Below are 20012 nucleotides of genomic sequence, written 5' to 3'. Positions count from 1 at the left end.
ATGGGAATTTCTATGAACCGTTGAAAGCGTGAAGTAACAAGTCTGCCCAGTTGCTCGTATTTTCTAGTGCGTGGATGAAATGCAGATATGGGTTGTGTTCAATGTAAGTCAATAAGTTAGGTAAAACATTAGCAGTGATTAATTATTTAGATGATGGAAAGAAGCAGACAACAGTTATGAAAAACATATGGCTATGTCAGTAATATTTAGAATTACTGGGACAAGTAGAACAAATACAGTATGTTCCAGATTCCCTTCAATGTGTTACAAAACAACAGTTTATTGCTTTGGAATCTTTGAGAACAGAACTTATTAAAATGCAAAAAGCAAAAGTTACAGAGTTACTGCGATGTCTGAAAGAAAATATCAGGGGAAAAGTCCAGGTTTGAGGAGAAATAACTCCTGCAGCCTCCACCATGGCAATGCACCAGGTCATGCAATGCTGTTTATGAACACGAAGACAGCTGTCATTCTCCATCCACTCTATTCACCTGAATTAGCACTGGGAGACAATTTTCTAAGCCCTAAATTAAGCTTCACACAGAAAGGATGATGATTTCAGTCAAATGAAGTGATCAAACCAAAAACTGCAGATGGAACTGCGTGCGGTCCCCCAAATGGCCTACTAGGACTGCTTCCTTAAATGACATTGGGAGGATGGTATTAATAGAGTAGAGTTATACTTTGAATCAGCTAACCAGGCTGCAAGATCATTAATTTCAAAAAGAGAAATGTTTTCTAGATCTGCTAAGTCAAATTATACATTGCAAACTTGACTTACAGATAGTTTGAAAGTACTTGCTAAATCTCTCACCTCCTCGTCCAATGTTGACTATGATTGCATTCTTCTTCATTTTAGAAAATGCTGTATCATTGAACATATTTCTTGTTCCATCATTTAAAGGACAAGCTATGATGATGAAATCACTCTCTTTTAAAAGGTCATCAAAGGATACAAACTGGGCTCCTAGTTCAGCAGCTGAAATAAATAAATAAATAAATAAATAAATAAATAAATAAATAAATAAATAAATAAATAAATAAATAAATAAATAAATAAATAAATAAATAAATAAATAAATAAATAAATAAATAAATAAATAAATAAATAAATAAATAAATAAATTAATTAATTAATTAATTTAAAAAAGTTTAAGTCATACAATGACAGTAAACTCTTACGAGCTGGTAAACCTTATTGGGTAGCAAGTTCTATTGAACAACACTGAACAAGATCACTAAATTTTAAAGAACCTGGAATAATAACTTAATTCAAAGTTTAAGAAAAAGACCGATCAAGCTTTCTGAGAAAAAGATATTGTAGTCACTTCAAGAATTGATTCATCTATCAATCAAACTTCTAAATATTTTCAGGTTTATTTTAAAGAGTTTCAGAAAAGGTCAAAGACATAACAACCCATTGACCTGATCTAGCACTACATGCATCTAACTACTGACTGTCCTATTATGTGTTCTCCCCCCTCCCAAAGGGGAGTGCTAGTGGGTTCAAGTACAAGTATTGTGAACATACATAGGAACCGTAAGTCTGCAATGGTTTGTTTTGGCTGCCTACCTTCGAGACGCTCAAGTGTTAACTCGCCACACTGTGCTTTAGAAGCATTGTTCGCATGACCTTTCTTCTGTCTTCCTTGTGTCCGTTCCCACTCCCGCACATGATGTCTGAGAAACACCGGGACTTTTCAAAGAATATGCAAAGTCGTATCAAAGGCATTAAGATTATTGCTTGGCGTCATAGGTATTTATAAAGTATCCACAAAATAAGGGCCAAGGGAAAAGCCGTAGTGTACACAGATGAGACATGGGCAAACGCTGGCCACACCAATTCCAAGTTTTGGGTTGACACATCTATTAAGACAGTCACACAGACATGGAGGGAGGGCCTCACCACAGGTAGCAAGGCACCCTCAGGCAAAGGGGGACGTGTACTGCTGATTCATGCAGGGACTGAATGCGGGTTCGTTGAGGAAGCAGAACTTATATTTGTGGGCAAGAAGACAGGCAACTATCATGGGGAAATTGACGGTGAGTGATATGAGGAATATTTCACGAAGCAACTATTACTGAAATACCACCTAATTCAATTATTGTCCTAGATAATGCTTCATATCACTCAGTGAAAAACGAGCGTGTGCCCACAAAAAGTGCCTTGAAACCTGTTATTCAGACTTGGTTGACAGAGAAAAATATTACTTGGGAACCCTCTATGAATAAACTTGAACTTGTAGAAAAACTCAATAAAATTCGAGCAAATTATGCCAACTATCGCATTGACAATCTGGCAGCAGCTGCAGTTCAGGAGGTGTTACGTCTCCCTCCATATCTCTGCGACCTACGTACTATGAGCTTGTGTGGAGCCAAGTGAAGTGATACATTGCGGCTAACAACAAACTTACAAGCTCCGAGAAGTAGAATAATTAATGTGAGGGGGAATACGTAAAGTGACTTCGGAACAATGGCAAAATTATGTAGAACACAAGAAACAGACGGAGAATCGCATCTGGGAAGCTGACGGCCTCATAGAACATCTTCATGACAAGATTGTGATCAATCTCAATGATGACAACTCCAGTGATGATACCTTGAGGAAGGAAGGAAGGAAGGAAGGAAGGAAGGAAGGAAGGAATGAATCTATACACGCATCAACTGGCCATCGTATTGAATGCCAGATGCTCTGATGTATCCTTGGACTATTGCATATTGTTACAACCTGATAGCAAGACTGACCAGGTAGCAAGTGATCACTCTCATAGGTTTTGCCTTTATTCTACTTTAAAAAAACAAACAAAAAAAGACACTCCTCTTTCTCTCTCGTACTTTACCTGCTGGTTTCACGGAGTGGCCCGAATATAAAAGTCTACTAATTTCAAAGGCCTTCAGTCTCTTTGCTATCTCACAGCCAATGTTTCCCAACCCCACGATGCCCACAGTTGAACCATAAAGATCATGTCCCAGCATCCATATAGGACTTCCAGGTTCCCAGGCACCTCTAAAACACACAAACACAACCAAGTAGAAGTAAACATCCAGGAATGGTCAGCCTCGATTAAAGAAGCAGTTTTCTAATTCAGTCAGTTCTGTTTGCATAGCTAGGTTAAACGATTACATATTATACAATAAATCATTTAAATCAACTACACAAGTTAGGTAAAAAACTTAGAGAAAATTATCAAGAATACTTTGTGTACTGCTCCACAAAATACAAATTATTAATTATGGTACACAGAGTGTAATTTAAAACTTCACACTTTAGCTCACAGGCCACAGGAATCTCCAAGCTTGGCATGATAAGAATTCTTGACAGCTGACATAGCAGTTTGCTAGTAACTATTGGCGTTTTACGGTGTGTTGTGAGGTTATCATTACGATCATCAAGTACACTACAGCGCAGAGAATTTTTTGGTCGAGTGTTATTTGCACAAGAAGAAGAAACCAGTTAAAAGGTGCCTTTGAAAATTCCATAGACAGTTTCCCTGTTCTACAGTATCACCAAACCCTTAAGTGCAACAACTTGTTCACAAGTGGCATAGCATATTATTGGTTCCGTAACTAAGAAGATAAAACAGAGAACGGGAACAGCTCTTACACAAGAGAGGTTAGAAGATATACAGGCAAGACTGCAAGCCAGTGTGCATTATTGGCTTCAGAGAGTAGAGTAGTATTTCACATTCATCAGCATGTAATGCAACAAAATTATGATCTTACCAGACTCATTCAGTCCATAATGTACAGTCTACAGATTTCATTGCAAGAATAATATTTTGCAATTGGCTAATGACTAGTGTCCACGATAGTGTTGTGGATCCAAACGTTATTTTTAATATTTTTTTTTACGAGTGACGAATTATGGTTTCATTTGAATGGATATGTCAATTCACAGAACAATAGTATCCGGGATACAGAATACCCACACATTTTACAGCTAAGACCTCTGCATGATGTGAAAGTGAGCGCATGGTGCGCTATTAGTGCCGATTAATTATCGATTCAATATTTTTTTAGGACGCAAATTACTTTCGACCATTATATTCACAACATTCTTGAACAATTTTTTGCTGAACTAACTGAAGGGAAAAGATATGGCTATTTTTAACAGGATGATGCAATGGCCCATACGGCACGTAGCTTCATGCGACAGTAGCAAGAAGTGTTCAATGATGATCAGATCAGGAATAATCCTCAAACTGTGAAGAATTTAAAATTGAAATTAGGAACACTGTGCATTGAAATCAGTTTCCATGAACTGAAAAGTGTGTTTCAAAATCCTATTAAGGATGTGAAAATTGCATTGCAGCTCAAGATCACTTTCAACAACTTCCGTAAATACTGGTGAGTGCCGTTTCATTTACGCAAGTATATAGCTCACGAGTTCAGTTCCGTTTAGTTCCTATCTAAGAAATAAATTTAATACAATATATCAAGTAAATCAGTCTTGTCAATTTATTTCTTATAATTGCACTTCAATACAGAACAAAAATGAAATTTATAACTTATAATTAGTTCTTCTATTGCAAGTTATGAATCTCATTCCGTATTGACGGTTATCACTTTGTATTGATAGGAGGATTTTATAAATATTTTCTTTTGTAAAGTTAGTTCTTCTAGACGTAATCATGCTGCTTCTTTGATATGACTATGTCTGCTCGCCATTGTGGGCATTGCGCTCGCTGTCACCACTTCTCTGCACTCCTATGCCTTAGTACTCCACTACAAAATCTTAAATTATACTCCCTGTATAATCTACAGTATAAGGCAAAACAATTTTCCTGTTAAGAAATATATATACGAAGGCCATCTGATAAATAAGTTTCCCTAATTTACAACAAAAAAAAACCTCGTACACTACTTCTCCACATAGTCGCCATTTCTGTCCAAACACTTTTGGTATCTTGACAGCAGTTTTTTTATACCTTCGTCATACCAGGTCAGGTCCTGTCTTCATAGCCAGTGGTTCACCTCCGCTTCCATCTTTTCATCAGCTGTAAACCGAAAGAAAAAAACTCTTTAACATTTCATTTTGTGTGTCTGATGTTTTAACTCATTATATATGTCTTACTGAAGATGACCCAATGACGAGTCTAAAAATGTCTATGTATGTGTCAAGTTTAGTCGAATTGGACGTAAAATATTGTAGTATTGACTAGGAGGATATCAACATAATTGTGTACAATTTTGTTTAGAAAGCGCAATACTTTCCGAGACAGAAAGACCAGGATGTTTTAGTTTGATTGCAGCTCTGCGCTTCGTAAGGACCGTGCAGTACCTCTCAGCTGTGACCGTAGTGCATCAGGGCAGGTAGTCAACCTGGAGAACACCATTCCTGTCCCAAAAGACAGTAGCCATAACTTTGACCACAGAGGCTGAGGTCTTGGCCTTTTTGGTGAACGTTTGCCAGGTTTCTTCCATACCATGCTTTGTTGTTTTGTTTCTAGGGTTGAATGATGCACCCAGTTTTCATCTCCAGTGACAATGCAGGAGAGCAGTTGATCTCCCTCTCTTTGAAGCATTTGCAGGAAAGCTTGGTCTGCCTCGATCCTTTCTTGCTTGTGAGCATCAGTAAGCAAACGTGGGATCCATCTTGCACAGACTTTTCAATACTGCAAGACATCTGACAGGATCGTCGCAACAGAGGAGCGTCCAATTTTCATACCAGGAGGCAGTCAATTCATTATCTCATCAATGCTGACACGCTGATATTTGTCCACCACATTCCGAACAGCAACAGTAGCTGCATTGCCTGTAGCGGTAATGGGTCTGCTGCTGCGCTCGTAATCGTACACATTTTGCCGTCCTTTCAGGAATCATAAACGCCAGCGACAAACTATTTGGATGCTCATGCATCCTTCACCATGAACACACACTAAATGGCGATGAATATTGATAGCCGTTTCATATTTTGCTGCAAAAAAACAAATAACAGAACAGAGTTCACAAGTGGACATGCTTTCAAGTGGTAGCTCCACGACAGCTGGGGCCGTATTGGTGAATGCAGAGCAAGCACATGCTGTTGAAGGTCAAGCCCAGCCACCATACCCCAATGAAAGTTCCTACAGTACAGGGGCGATTTCTCCGAGCATGCTACGCTTGCTGTGCAAGCACAATATTTTTCTAAAGTAGGCGAGTTAAAAAAATTACAATATGTACCGTATCTGTAATAGATCTGCATTATACAAATCGCATGTTGCACTTATCTTGGCGAGTCTAGCGAGGCTTGCTCGTATCTTGGGAGCTTCAGCAGAGCTGTCGACACAGCGAGAAATGTATGCGCGCGCAGGTTTCTTCTCTCCAAGGCCGGTTGCAAGCTGTCACATTTGTAATGTGTAGTTGGAAGCTCTGGTCTGAGAGCTACAGATCTAGTGTGTTATGTCAGTGAGTAGTGTACTGTAAGTTCCTGATCATCTATTCTGAATGATTTGACGTGCTGCAATGGGTTCCGAACCGTGCATTATTGACAGCTTGTTATCAAATCTATTTTCTCGGAGGACTATCCAAGAGACAACTGACATTATTAAGAATGGTAGGCCCTGTCCGGCGCTGCCAGATTTAAAGACACGGCACAGGGAGAAAAAACAGAGAATATGTACGTTCGTTCTCTGTATCTGAGCTATGTTGTCGATTGAAAAAGGATTGCTTGCAAAAATTAGACTACAGTCCTCTTTCTATGATAAGTTATGGATGGTTTTGTAAAGAGAAGCCGAAGAGTAGAGTTTGTTTTCAAGTAGGAAGATCTAATAAATAGTTGCAGTTTTTCTGTGTACGTAGTTTGACGTTTACTTCTTTAAATGATATAATCACTGGCTTGTCATGATTTGTTAATAATTATAAAATTTGTCTGATTGTTATTCTTTTGGCCATTCTTGAATGTGTGACGTAACCAGTTTGAATGCATGATTAAAATGTTCGTGTGATTTAGCGATTTTTGGGTTTATAAATTTTATTCATTCAGAACTATGCACGTCCCACCCCACCAACTTTCACGAATGGAAGAGCAAGCCTGACTTTCATGACCAGCATTCGCCCCTGCTACAGTACCAACTTAATTTTAAAACATGTTGACTTACTTACTTGACTTATTTCCTGTTGCTCCCTCTGGAGCATAGGGCCTTGACAAAATTTCTCCATGCAGTACGGTTCCTGGCTATTCTCTTCACTTTGCTCCAGGTCTTGTCAACCTCTGCGATTTCCTTTTCGATCGTCCTCTTCCAGGCCTTCTTGGGCCGACCTCGCTTTCTGGTGCCTTGAGGGTTCCAGTCCAACACTGCCCTCTCAACAGCTCCACCCGGCTTCCTTAATGTGTGTACAACCCAGCGCCATTTCCTCTCCTTGATCTGGATGTCAATCGGCTGCCGATTGGTCATCGTCCAAAGATCTTCATTCACATTTGTTATGCGAATCAAACATCTATTAATGAACACCTGTAGCTGGTTATTGATCTGTTTTGTAACTTTCCATGTTTCACAGGCGTATAGAAGAATCGGCTTTACACTGCTGTTGAAGAGGCGAAGCTTAGTCTTCCTGGAGATGTTTCTATTCTTTCACATGGGGTAGAGCTGGACAAACGCACCATTTGTCTTACGGATACGGCTTCGAACATCTTCCTCTGCTCCCCCATCCGTTGTAACTATACTTCCAAGGTAGAGGAAGGACTCAACTCGCTCAATTTCCTTTCCATTTACTGTCAAGCTGGTCATGACATCCGAATTAATCCTCATCTCTTTAGTCTTGTTTGTGTTGATCATGAGACCTGCACGTTCCACTTCCTACTGCAACCTACTCAGTTTATCTTCTATGTCCCGGTACCGCTGTGCTACAGGGCAAATGTCGTCTGCGATGTCAAGATCTTCGAGCCTGTCTCTCATCCCCCCATTGAACACCCCTCTTCCGTCCTCCTATTACCTTCTTCATCATACTGTCTAGGACCAGCAGGAACAGAGTGGGAGAAAGAACACACCCCTGTCTCACTCTAGACTTGACGTTTATCTTTTCTGTCAGTTTCCCTTCATGCAGAACCTGACACTCATACCCCTCGTACAGCTCTTTCATGATCTTGATAACCTTTGATGGCCCACAGTCCCACTTAATCAATGACCCCCAATACACAAGTGAACTTCATTTAGGGCTGTCACCTAGGTGCCAGATTCCCTATCAATTGTTTAAACTAGTCTTTTCTTAAATGATTTCAAAGAAGTTGGAAATTCATTGACCTCCCTTGGTAAGTTATTCCAATTTCTAATTTCTCTTCCCCTAAATTAATATTTGTCCCAATTTGTTCTCTTGAATTCCAACTTCATATTACAATCTTTGCTACTTTTAAAAAGTCCATTCAAGGTTATTTGGCTACCACTGTCATTCCACGGCATGACTCTGCTGACAGCTCAGGCAATATCACTTAGTTGAACTGTTCATCTCCTTACTCAAAAGTACTAATAATGTTATTTGCTTTACGTCCCACTAACTACTCTTACGGTTTTTGGAGACACCGAGGTGGCAGAATTTACTCCCGCAGGAGTTCCTTTACGTGCTAGTAAATCTATCGACACAAGGCTGGCGTAATTTGCACCTTCAAATACCACCGGACTGAGCCAGGATCGAAGCTGCCAAGTTGGGGTCAGAAGGCCCTTCAACCGTCTCAGACACTCAGCCCAGCCCTCAAGTACTTCTCAGCCCAGCCCTCAAGTACTTCTCAGCCCAAAGTTTGCAGCATTTTGGTAACATTACTCTTTTGTTAGAAATCACACACTACAAGTCATGCTCCTTTCCCCTGAATCTTTTCCATTTCTCGTATCAAGAAATCCTGGTGTGGGAACTGGAACCATACTCTAGTTGGGGTCTTACCAGTGACTTATATGCCCTCTCCTTTACATCCTTACTACAACGCTTAAATGTCATTAACATGTTGAGTGCCAAGTGACCCCATTTGGGTTCGTGAGTGTAGTCAGGTTTTTCAACTTCACGTCTCCATACGGTGTCGTATATTCGTTCGAAACAGAGAACTGTGCGATCTCATTCAGGTGCGCATTAAGTGTGTGTTTCCAGGCTGTATAAATCCTCTTCCTGCCAGTCTGTTGGCCGTCTATTTAAGTAAGTGCAGAGTCCACCTTTCATTCGTCAATTCCTGTTTTGGCTCGACCCCATATGAGTAAGTCAGGAGTGCTTTGTAGGGGGACAAAATCATTGTCCGTCCCGCGCATGGATTGTTTTTATAAGTGTGCAGTGCTGTGAGTTTCCTTTTTCTTTAAGTCATTATGAGTAAATCGAGCAGTAAAAGACTTGGTGCAGATAGTCTGGACGATTTATTGAACAAGTCGGACAATTATGATGTAGACGAAGTATATAGTTACAGTGACTTTCAACCCAGTACAGAACAAATAGCAATCTTGCACGTTCATCCACATTGATGAATTACAATATTTAGCATACAGTATCCCAGTGCACTCCAGTTTCCAAGCCACCTGTTGCAACAGTTTTTGACTGACTTAAAGTGTCTTCAACGATATAGTCATTGTTTCCTACTTTACACAATCATCACTACTACGTTATATGCACAGATTCTTACCCAAATTAAAAGTTATACAAACATAATGATATACATATTCAATATTTCCTAACTACAAGTTCTTCTTATAATATTATGCTTTTTCATCCTAATTTACTGAATTCACATAACTTCGACCACTTCAGACAACACAATTTTATACAAAAATTTAATAACCTAAAATCAGAAGATTGTCATTTACAAACATTTCCTAACCTAAAATTGGAGGTCATACTTTTGTCCGGCTCCAGTATGAACAAGCTAACATGTCTCTCATAATCAATGATATATAACATGTCCCTGGAAAGGAAAAGGTAAGTATGGCTGAGCGTCGGGACATTAACTACTATGTAAGTGCTACCCCATATGGGGTTGCAATATTTGACCTAATATACGTAATAAGTTAACCTAATATATCATAAATATATCCTCATTTCAGCAATCACTTGCTTGGTTAAGCCTGTAAACATTTTGACACCAGGAAGTAATTAAAATTTCTGTAAAATATTTTCACCGCCTTGTCAATACTTATACATTTTATTTAATTACCGTACATGTACATGTTTCGAGAGCCACCGCTCTCTTCTTCAGCGGTGCCAAACATTAATTGATCCTTGGACTATGGTACAATGGTATAATATAACAAGTATATATGAATTTTGAAAATTGTTACAACAATTTCTCTTAGTTTCACCTTTCCTATTTACTATGTCATTTGTTGCAGATTTTACTGGAAATTTCCTAACTAATGTAATCTATTAAATTAATCTATATGTTAATTTATGTCCTTATTTACACCTGAAAGAATAATTATTTCTTCTTGTCTAAATTTAACATTTACTTGTCATTTAGTGGAAATCCTTAAATAAATCAATTTGCAAAATAATAGATAACATCTATAAATAGTCTTTATCCTAAAATCATAAATAATAAATATCAATTTGTAAAATAATAAATAACATCTATAAAATTAGTTATCCTGACTAACGAGATTAAGAGAAGATATTCTGATATGAGAGGTCTAGAAAATTATAGCAGACTTTAAGAAGAAAGATCGGTCGGTCGGTCGTGATCTGCAATGAGGGCTGTCGTCCTGGTGGCAGATACCCTATCAATTGTTTAAACATTCTCAAACCGGGCGAGTTGGCCGTGCGCGTAGAGGCGCGCGGCTGTGAGCTTGCATCCGGGAGATAGTAGGTTCGAATCCCACTATCGGCAGCCCTGAAGATGGTTTTCCGTGGTTTCCCGTTTTCACACCAGGCAAATGCTGGGGCTGTACCTTAATTAAGGCCACGGCCGCTTCCTTCCAACTCCTAGGCCTTTCCTATCCTATCGTCGCCATAAGACCTATCTGTGTCGGAACGACGTAAAGCCCCTAGCAAAAAAAAAAAAAAAAAAAATTCAAAGAACTTGGAAATTTATTGAACATTTCCCTTCATAATTTATTCCAATTCCTTAATTTTCATCCTTGAAAGTTGTGACATTAGTTTACATTTATTTAGAATCCAGTTCTTCTATATGATCTGCTATGAGATTCAACCAAAATTATAATCATTTCTATATCTACTTTTATTATGCTTACAGCAGAAATATACACCATGTAACCCAAGATTTGTAACATTATAAGGAAGTAGAAATTATGCAAATATTACTGGGATTCCTATTAGAGAAGGGATGTGTTCATTTCTTTGCGATGTCCATTAACCCACCAGCCTATCCCCACAAGTACATTTACTTTTATAACCTAATAAAGAGCAGCACCCACCATTTTCCATTGCTGAAGTAGCTACTTGCACTGCTATTGGCTGACATGAAAAGGGATGTGACATCATTCCTGTCAATGATGATAATTAGATTCTGTTACCAACCCCGGCAGAATAAAAGCACAAATAAATAGGACTTGTAAAGGAAACAATGTAGAAAACAAAACAGCATATTTTATCTTGAACTGCGCTGCTATTGCTCTAAGCCAATCTCTGTCTTGAGATCAGTGGCCCCTTCAGGGCTATACTCCACCCTTTGAGAGACTTTTTTCTATGGCTGTGGTGCATACTGTCCACACGGAAAGAAAAAGTAAGCCAACCTCTGTCATGAGAACAATGGCCCCCACACTCCCTTCGAGAGGCTTTGATCTATGGCCGTGGTGCATACTGTCCACAGGGCTAGAAGAAAGGATACGTCTTGAACGCAATGGGGAACCTGCACATCTTTCTTGATCAGTTTTATAATAGCATACATAATCTGAATGATCATTCAGATAATAAGAATTCTTAAAAAAAAATCAATTCCTCCCTCACTAAATTTATTTGACGTTAATAGCAAAATATTTTACGGAAGGAAGACTTCTGTCCCTCCTAGACGGAGCACTTCCCCATCGCTCCCTCCTTCCTCTGTCACTTCCCCTCCTTCTACTGCGCAAGCAGGCCCCACTGGCACACACAGATATAATACTAGAAGGAAGGCAGCTGTCAGTACAGCAGGTAATCGGTTGTGACTCAACTGTGGAGGGTGACACGGGGTGAGTAATCTTAAACGTTCACCTCATATAACAATTAGTTTGTCTTACTGTTTTTAGATACTTAGTTACACTCTCCTTTTTCCAGATCTGCATACAACTGCACATGGGGCTGCTCTTTTAATTCAAACACAATTGGTACATTTCATCTGAATTAAGACATTTTTCACTTCCACTCACGGCAAGTGACCTGCTGAACACTTTTTCTGAATAATAGAATCGTGCAGTCGAGTAAGGAACTAAGTCAGATTTTGCTACTTTTCAGGAGAGCAAAAAAACTGATTTTCTTCGACACGCTTCAATGAATAGTTCCCATTATTTTATATAATATTTAGATCAGTGATAGATATGTAATGGAGGTAACAGGAAAATGTTCAAGAAAAATTTATAAATTTTATGACCGTTTAAACTTTTTTGACTTAGTTCCTTTCTCCAATAATACCGAAAAAATTTGGAGTTTGGGAATAAATCTCTCATACAAACTACACCAACCTTTGTTATATATTAAACATAGCTTAATGCAATACATAAGCACTGTTTACAGTTTATCCAACAGAAAAAAAAAACAGGGAAAACAAATACAAATGACCTTGAAGCACCAAATAACTACAGTATTACAACCGAGACTACTAACCTAAGGGGAATTCATTGGCTGCGAAATAATGTCCAAATAAAATGCCAAAGCATCCTCATTCGCAACATATTTCAACAGTTTACGCAAGTCCTTTATTTTCTCAGCTTTTATTGGAACTCCACCCTCTGGATATGCTGCCATTGGTTGCAAGGAAAATGTGCAAAAGTTACCTTTCCCAAGATGAAACGTATGTTTCACAATGCTGTTTATGAAGGGAAGTGCTACAATAACTCCTGGTTTCTCTGCCCTATATCTGTATTCTTTAAACGAAGAAGGAGAAAATGCAATCTTTCCAGCACAGGAGTATTCTTTGTTGATGTTTCAGCTGATACAGTCACTTTTTAAAAAACTCAGGCCACCACTTGTCAAAATTAAATACTGCACTTGAGTCTACTAACTTAACTGTAACATTTGCTTTGCTGTTTACAATAATTGCCATATACTCTTCGATAGTATAAACTCTGTCTACTTTTTTAATGTTTTTCTTAAATATCCCGAAGTCCCTGTCGCATGGTAGGAATGAATGACCCCTCTCGGGAAAGTACTGTCTAATCTCCTTAAATCGATTTGAAGCTGCCAGGCCTAGCATTAGTCTTATGACCGTATGGTTCTTATTTTGGCCTGGAGAACCATCAAAGAAAACGTGTAACTGGTCAACATTTTCTGACACAAATTCGTCTATATAATCTTTCAGGAAAGAAGCAACTTCATTCGTACCCTTCTTTCCTTGGCCTTCATGATACATATACACAACACACTTGTCCGTTGCAAGATCATGAATACAAAACACATTCACCCACAACTGTCTCATGTAAAACACTTCTTGCACCGGTATGTGTGGCAGGGGCAGATTTTGCATAAAGTCAAAGGCAAGGCCTGTCACTTTGTCATTTGTTCTGCATAGTGTTGCAACTTCTTTCAAAGACCTGTAGAATTTCCTGCTTCTTCTTTTATGAACATCATATTCTGCCTGAGCTGCACGCTTTGCTGATTCACAAATATGTGGACTCCTAAGTTTAGCTGTGAACTCCTCACACTTGCTGCAGACATCGATCTGTGGTCGTCCGAATCGGTAGTTGTAATTCTCAACAAAATAAGTCCTGTAGAAGCTGTACTTGACTCCACACTCCGGGTATTTTGTGACAAACATGTTGTGCATTTCTTTAATAGTTAAGCGGGTATCTAAGTAATGCATTTCTTTCCCTCCATAATGAGTCCGTTTCAGAGGGAATGATTGAATATGATCGGATATCAGTTTAGTGACATCTTCCGGTATCTTTCTGGTATTTGGATTGGTTCCTCTCTTGTCCCTGGGAATTTCTCCATGAAGAAGAAGCATTGTGATACTGAATACTCTTTTCTGAGTGACGGCATGCATGCTCATAAAAGCTGAACGACATACCTTCTTTCTATTGTTGCCATCCATAACAAAGTAAGTGAAACTTGCTGCTCGCTGCTTTGAATTTTCATTCCTCGGTCTTCTGGTCTTAATTTCATTCTTCTCGATGAGGCGCTGCAAGTGTAAATCTTGTGCATCCTTACTAGGAAGTTGAAGAAACTTGGAAAGAATGGACTTGCGAGCCTCTTCGTTTATAATCTCAAAGCACTTCTTTCTGCATCTAGAAGAATAACATATTATTAATACTAAGTATAAATCTGTACCATACATATTGTTATCTAAAACAAGAGTAGAAAGTTTGGTTGCATGTTAGAATATTATTTACTAAACAATCCCTAGTAATACTTCTCAAGCTCCTTACTTACCTGCAGTCAGAACCGGTTTCTTTGCCTTCCACAACTCTCCCACGTTTATTCACATATGCCAGTCCTCTTGAGTCTTGCGTGTTTCAGAACACTATGTTTATGGCCCTCAGGCTGTGTCTTCCTTTTCGGAGTCATATTCTCAAACGTAATACATAGATCACTTTGTCATCCACCGAGATACAAACTGAAATACTGTACACTATAACCCACCATGTACCGTACGATTTCTGTTTCCCTCCAGTATGTTGTCCTTTGTGTTGTACCAACGCCGTAAATTGAAATATCCCCTGTTATACCTACATCGCATGCAATGTGCGGCAAAGAATGGAACTAAGTCATGAATAGCAAGTGGTGAAGAAACGCACTAAGTCATCGACTTAGTGCGTTTCTTCACAATATGCCTGATGTCCATCCACTGTTTCTCCCACAAGGAGAAGGCTGACTTATTTCTTTCCTTTACCAAACAATAGGGCTTGGTTATGTGAGGTAAATGAGGCAATAAAATGAAAATGGCCGATTTTGACTTAGTTCCTTACACGACTGCACGATTCAATTGTATATAGTTGTATATATTCTTCAGAAGATTATTAAGATAGATTTTCAAACAAAAGATCAAATGTATTTCACATGTAACATACCTTTACGAACAAGATATGTCACATGCTCCAAGACTCGTAGTTTTTTAAGCATTTTCCACCAATAGAACAAGATGTTCTTAACAATGTGTTGTTAACTGTATGTATCTATGAAACCTGTACTTTGTGGGTATTTTAATCTTGAACTATAAACACTGCTGAAGATCTTTTCAAAATAAAATGAAACCTGTACCTTTTTTAAATAGATTAATGTTCTTTTAATGTAAGATTAATTAAAGAGTATTAAAGTGGTGGAAAGGTGGAGTTTTTTAACTCGTTAGTTGAGTTTTTTTACATAAGGTATATTTCACCTTTTCACTACCAGCGAATTAGTGCTCATCTTAGTTCCTAACTAGACAGATTGGCAGCCTTATGGACCGCCCAACCATGTCCTCCTTGAGAAGTAAACAAATGACAGTCATTCCGCACGTAGAGGTTAGCTATACAAGAGGTGTAATGTTGGGATACATGGGATATATTAATGATATGCTCACCTCTCCATCACTTGTCTTCCTTCTTGTAACCGACGCCCTGCCATAAGCGCCAGGGCAACAGCAATTTCTGCCACACTTGCATTCAGTACATTTGAAGTGTTGCCTATTTTGATACCACGGGATTTGACTGCTGCTATATCAATGTGATCATAGCCAGCAGACATTGTTGACACAATCTTCAGGTTTGGACCTGTACAATATTTACATTTATAAATGAGTGAGTAATGCAAATGAAAGGGGCAAAAGATCTTCATTGGTGGACGCCCCGAACAAATAGCATTTATTTAAAAAAAATGCAAAAGAACAAATAAATGACCAACACAAGTCAAACACAGAAAGACAGGAACATGAAACAGAACATATAATAGGATAAACACAATGACAGATCAGCATCGGAAGAAGGAGCAACACAAAACAACGAGGACCATCTCCACATCCTGATACATTGTCGGCATCAAATGGACTACTGTAGTTCCAGTTCTTTAACATCCTGTGGTGTGTGTTTTGCTGTTTTGTGGAGTGGTGCTGGAGGGGGAGCATTCATTATGGCCCTGTCGCTTGTGACGTTGATGCACCGGAGCCTCACAACCTGTTGTACAGTCAACCTGACACCCTGTCTACAGCGACCGTCATTGGCTGCTACCTTGCTAGAGGCCTCAATGTGTGCAGAAACTACGAGTCCCACAAACCGAGAGTCTTCTAAATCTGGGGGCTTCCACGAGCTTCGACAGGCTGATGTATATATTGAAGACAAATGGGGTAACCCACCTAATCAATACAATATAAAATGAGTACTTCAAATTATTTTAATCATGGTGCTAGTTCTGTCCTATTGATATTAGGTCATCATCAGTCATAAGGTCTTAAAACACTTAAAAAAGTAATTGGCCATATATATAACAAATATATGTAGCATAATACTTGAAAACAGTTCTGATCTAATCTTCAATATCCACTAAAATAAGTCACTGTCTTGAGGATGTAACACAACACTTGAAAATTCTTATGATCTGTTGGTATACTTCAATAAATATAAATCACTGTCCTCAAACTACTTCTATTTCTGATGTTCATTTTACAAAATTTATAACTGCAGTTGGTCTTCTACTGAAAGGAGTTTATAGTTTTGCAAAACCAAGCACATGAACACATTTGTTGAGTTTTGCTAAAACACTTGTTTCTCTGGTGCAACTTCTACCTTCAGTACGATGAATGTATTCCATTACTGAGCAAGTGGCTGTGCGGTTTGGGTCACGTAGCTGTCAGCTAGCATTCGGGAGATAGTGAGTTTGAACCCCACTGTCTGCAGCCCTTTTTCCATGGTTTCCCATTTTCACACCAGGAAAATGCTGGGGCTGTACCTTAATTAAGGCCACAGTCACTTCCTTTCAACTCCTACCCCTGTCCTATCCCACTGTCAGCATAAGATCTAACTGTATCGGTGCGATGTAAAGCAGATTGTAAAAAAATATGTACTCCATTGTTGGCAGCATCAAAGGAATGTAATTTATTTATCTGATGACTTTTAGTGCCAGGAGTGTTTGAGGACATGAATCTTGCAGCCTTTCGCTGTACCATCTCACAATCCTTAATGAGTCCTGTTTGGTATGGAACCCATATGGCTGCTACATGTTCCAGGACTGCACTATGAGTGATATATAGCCTTGCTTCTTTGCCTGGGAATTGCTGCCCTTTAGTACCCTCAGCACCCTCATGCTTTAGAAATTACACTTCCTACGTGACTGTCCATAACTTCTTCTAGTGCTCTTCCCACACCCTGGTGTGATGTGTGTCACACAAGTTTACCTGGCCTTGTTTTAGAACCAGATGCCCTTTCTTATGCCATGATGCCAACGATATATGGAGGGATCTGTTCTCTATTATGTGGTTCTGTGGTTGTTAGTAGTGTGGAATGTTGTGTGCATATGAAGATGAGTGTGTAAGGACAAGCACAAACATTCAAATCAGAGGAATTAACCAGATGCAATTAAAATCTCTGACCCAACCGGGAATCAAAATCCATTTCTTCCCTCAAGGAACACTATGCACTGTATGGGTATGATGTAGATTTTTGTCCAGCATGCTTATTCCTTCACTGAGCACTACTGTAACTCAAAAGCTTGACAGAGAGAATATTGTAACACCCTCTGATAATGGCAGCTAACATTCCTTCAAGCCTGCCTGGTGGCCATGATCACAATTATATGGAGTGGTTTTTGGCACACAGTCTAATGATTTGTCATCGCATGGGCATGTTATCACAATTAATTAAAGTCTACAGTATCAGGTTCCACCTTTTCAATACTAATACAATGTTGTTGGATGATATTTACAACATTATTTATTACAGTACGTGTTTCGGTGCTCTATTATGTCACCATCATCACAGAATTTTATATTCATGACTTACAAGAATTCTCTTGTTACATAATAGGGATATTTAATATAGCATAATAGATGTTTAGGATTTAACCAATAAATATTCTGTTGTATGTAAATATGTATATGTATGAGTTAAGTATGACAATATTTTGTTTAATATTTAGATCGCCAAGTTTTTTTTCACATTTTCTAAATCAGCTGATGATGGTGACATAATAGAGCACCGAAACATGTACTGTAATAAATAATGTTGTAAATATCATCCAACAACATTGTATTAGTATTGAAAAGGTGGAACCTGATAGACTTTAATTAATTGTGATCTCAGTTCAATACGGACAAATAAGATGAAGTTCCTTACGTTTAATGGGCATATTATGCTTTGAGCAGACCATATGATGTTATTCGGCAGGAGTAGGCTATGTGCCGATACCAGCTTTCACCCTCTCCCTACCTCCTCCTCCTGCTGCTCATCATCATCATCATCATCATCATCATCATCATCATCATCATCATCTTACACCCAGAAGCACAGGATGCTCATGGATGTCAACTTACTGGCCTGTAATTTTCAGCTTTATGTCTATCAGCCCTTGCTTTATACACAGGGGCTACTATAGCAACTCTCCATTCATTTAATATAGCTCCTTCAACCAAACAATAATCAAATAAGTATTTCAGATATGGTACTATATCCCAACCAATTGTCTTTAGTATATTCCCAGAAATCTTATCAATTCTAGCTGCTTTTCTAGTTTTCAACTTTTGTATCTTATTGTAAATATCATTGTTATCATATGTAAATTTTAATACTTATTTAGCCTTAGTCACCTCCTCTATCTGGACATTTTCCTTGTAACCAACAATCTTTATATACTGCTGACTGAATACTTCTGCCTTTTGAAGATCCTCACATACACACTCCCCTGGTTCATTAATTATTCCTGGAATGTCCGTCTTGGAACCTGTTTCTGCCTTAAAGTACCTATAATACCCTTCCATTTTTCACTAAAATTTGTATGACTGCTAATTATGCTTGAAATCATGTTATCCTTAGCTGCTGTCTTTGCTAGATTCAAATTCCTAGTAAGTTCCTTCAATTCCTCCTTACTTCCACAAACATTTCTAACTCTATTTCTTTCCAATCTGCACCTCCTTCTTAGTCTCTTTATTTCTCTATTACAGGGCCCCTCAGGGTGCATGCGCTGTGCAGTGCACGGGCGCAAGGTGCAGGAGACGACTTCACTAGGTTGACCAGAGTGCAAACTCCCACTCCACTTCTCCTACACCTGTCTCACCCGTTCGGCCTGTCTTCGCCTTCTCCACCTTCCCCGCTGATCCTCTGCTCACTGCGAAATGTTTATGTGTGGTGAGCGGGGACACTGTTGTATGGGACAACGTTACCGGTGTTAAAACACTCTTCTTTCAATTTGGTTTGAGCAGACAATTTATCTTCTCTAGCTCTTCTTCTCCTTTATCTTTGCAATGCTACCAGTTATGCCAGGGACAAGGGACTGGCTGACAGAAATTTGAGAGTCTTCTTTAAATTACAATCAGAAATAGGCCTACTCGCACGCAATCTAGTTTTCGCACAAGTCAAAGCAGGAAAAAAATACCTTTCACATATGCATGTGGAACCAAATATAGAAATAATCTTAGCTGCTTCTCAATGCAGCTTAGGTAAATCTTCCTTCGACAAATTCTCGTAGAATTTGAGCTAAGCCTTTGTATTGGAAAATCTTTTTGATTAACTTATCACATAATTATTGTCCAATGGATTAAGCATTTGGCTTTATCGTCACGACTGACAAAGGAATATGAAAGTTCCCAGTTCGATTGAAATGGACTTTCGGAAGTCTTTGCTTTCTTTGAAACAGGTTTTGCTCCATTATTATTATGTTGTTGTCTTGCGCTTATCTATTTCACTGATAAGCAAGCCGTCTATCACCGAATGCTTCGTTGCTCTCAGCTCACTACACCATCAGAGTCAAGCCGAGTTCAGCCGAATTCGAAACGATGCACAGTGCACGGAGTC

The 20012-nt window shown here is 38.8% G+C and overlaps 1 protein-coding gene across 1 annotated transcript in view; it reads right to left on the bottom strand.

Annotated features, from left to right (window-relative positions):
• Positions 1 to 20012, bottom strand: part of LOC136858759 (glyoxylate reductase/hydroxypyruvate reductase) — a 70621-nt gene that overhangs the window by 14578 nt on the left and 36031 nt on the right. Inside the window, exons 3-5 of the mRNA XM_067138537.2 lie at positions 15596 to 15785; positions 2841 to 3007; positions 815 to 979 (exon numbers count right to left, since the gene is read on the bottom strand). Coding sequence (XP_066994638.2) covers positions 815 to 979; positions 2841 to 3007; positions 15596 to 15785 — 522 coding nt within the window. The remainder of the gene's footprint in view (positions 1 to 814; positions 980 to 2840; positions 3008 to 15595; positions 15786 to 20012) is intronic.

Source organism: Anabrus simplex, chromosome 1 (genome assembly GCF_040414725.1).
Source record: "Anabrus simplex isolate iqAnaSimp1 chromosome 1, ASM4041472v1, whole genome shotgun sequence".
NCBI classification, from domain to species: Eukaryota; Metazoa; Arthropoda; class Insecta; order Orthoptera; family Tettigoniidae; genus Anabrus; species Anabrus simplex.
This window is presented reverse-complemented; position numbering and strand designations above follow the sequence as displayed.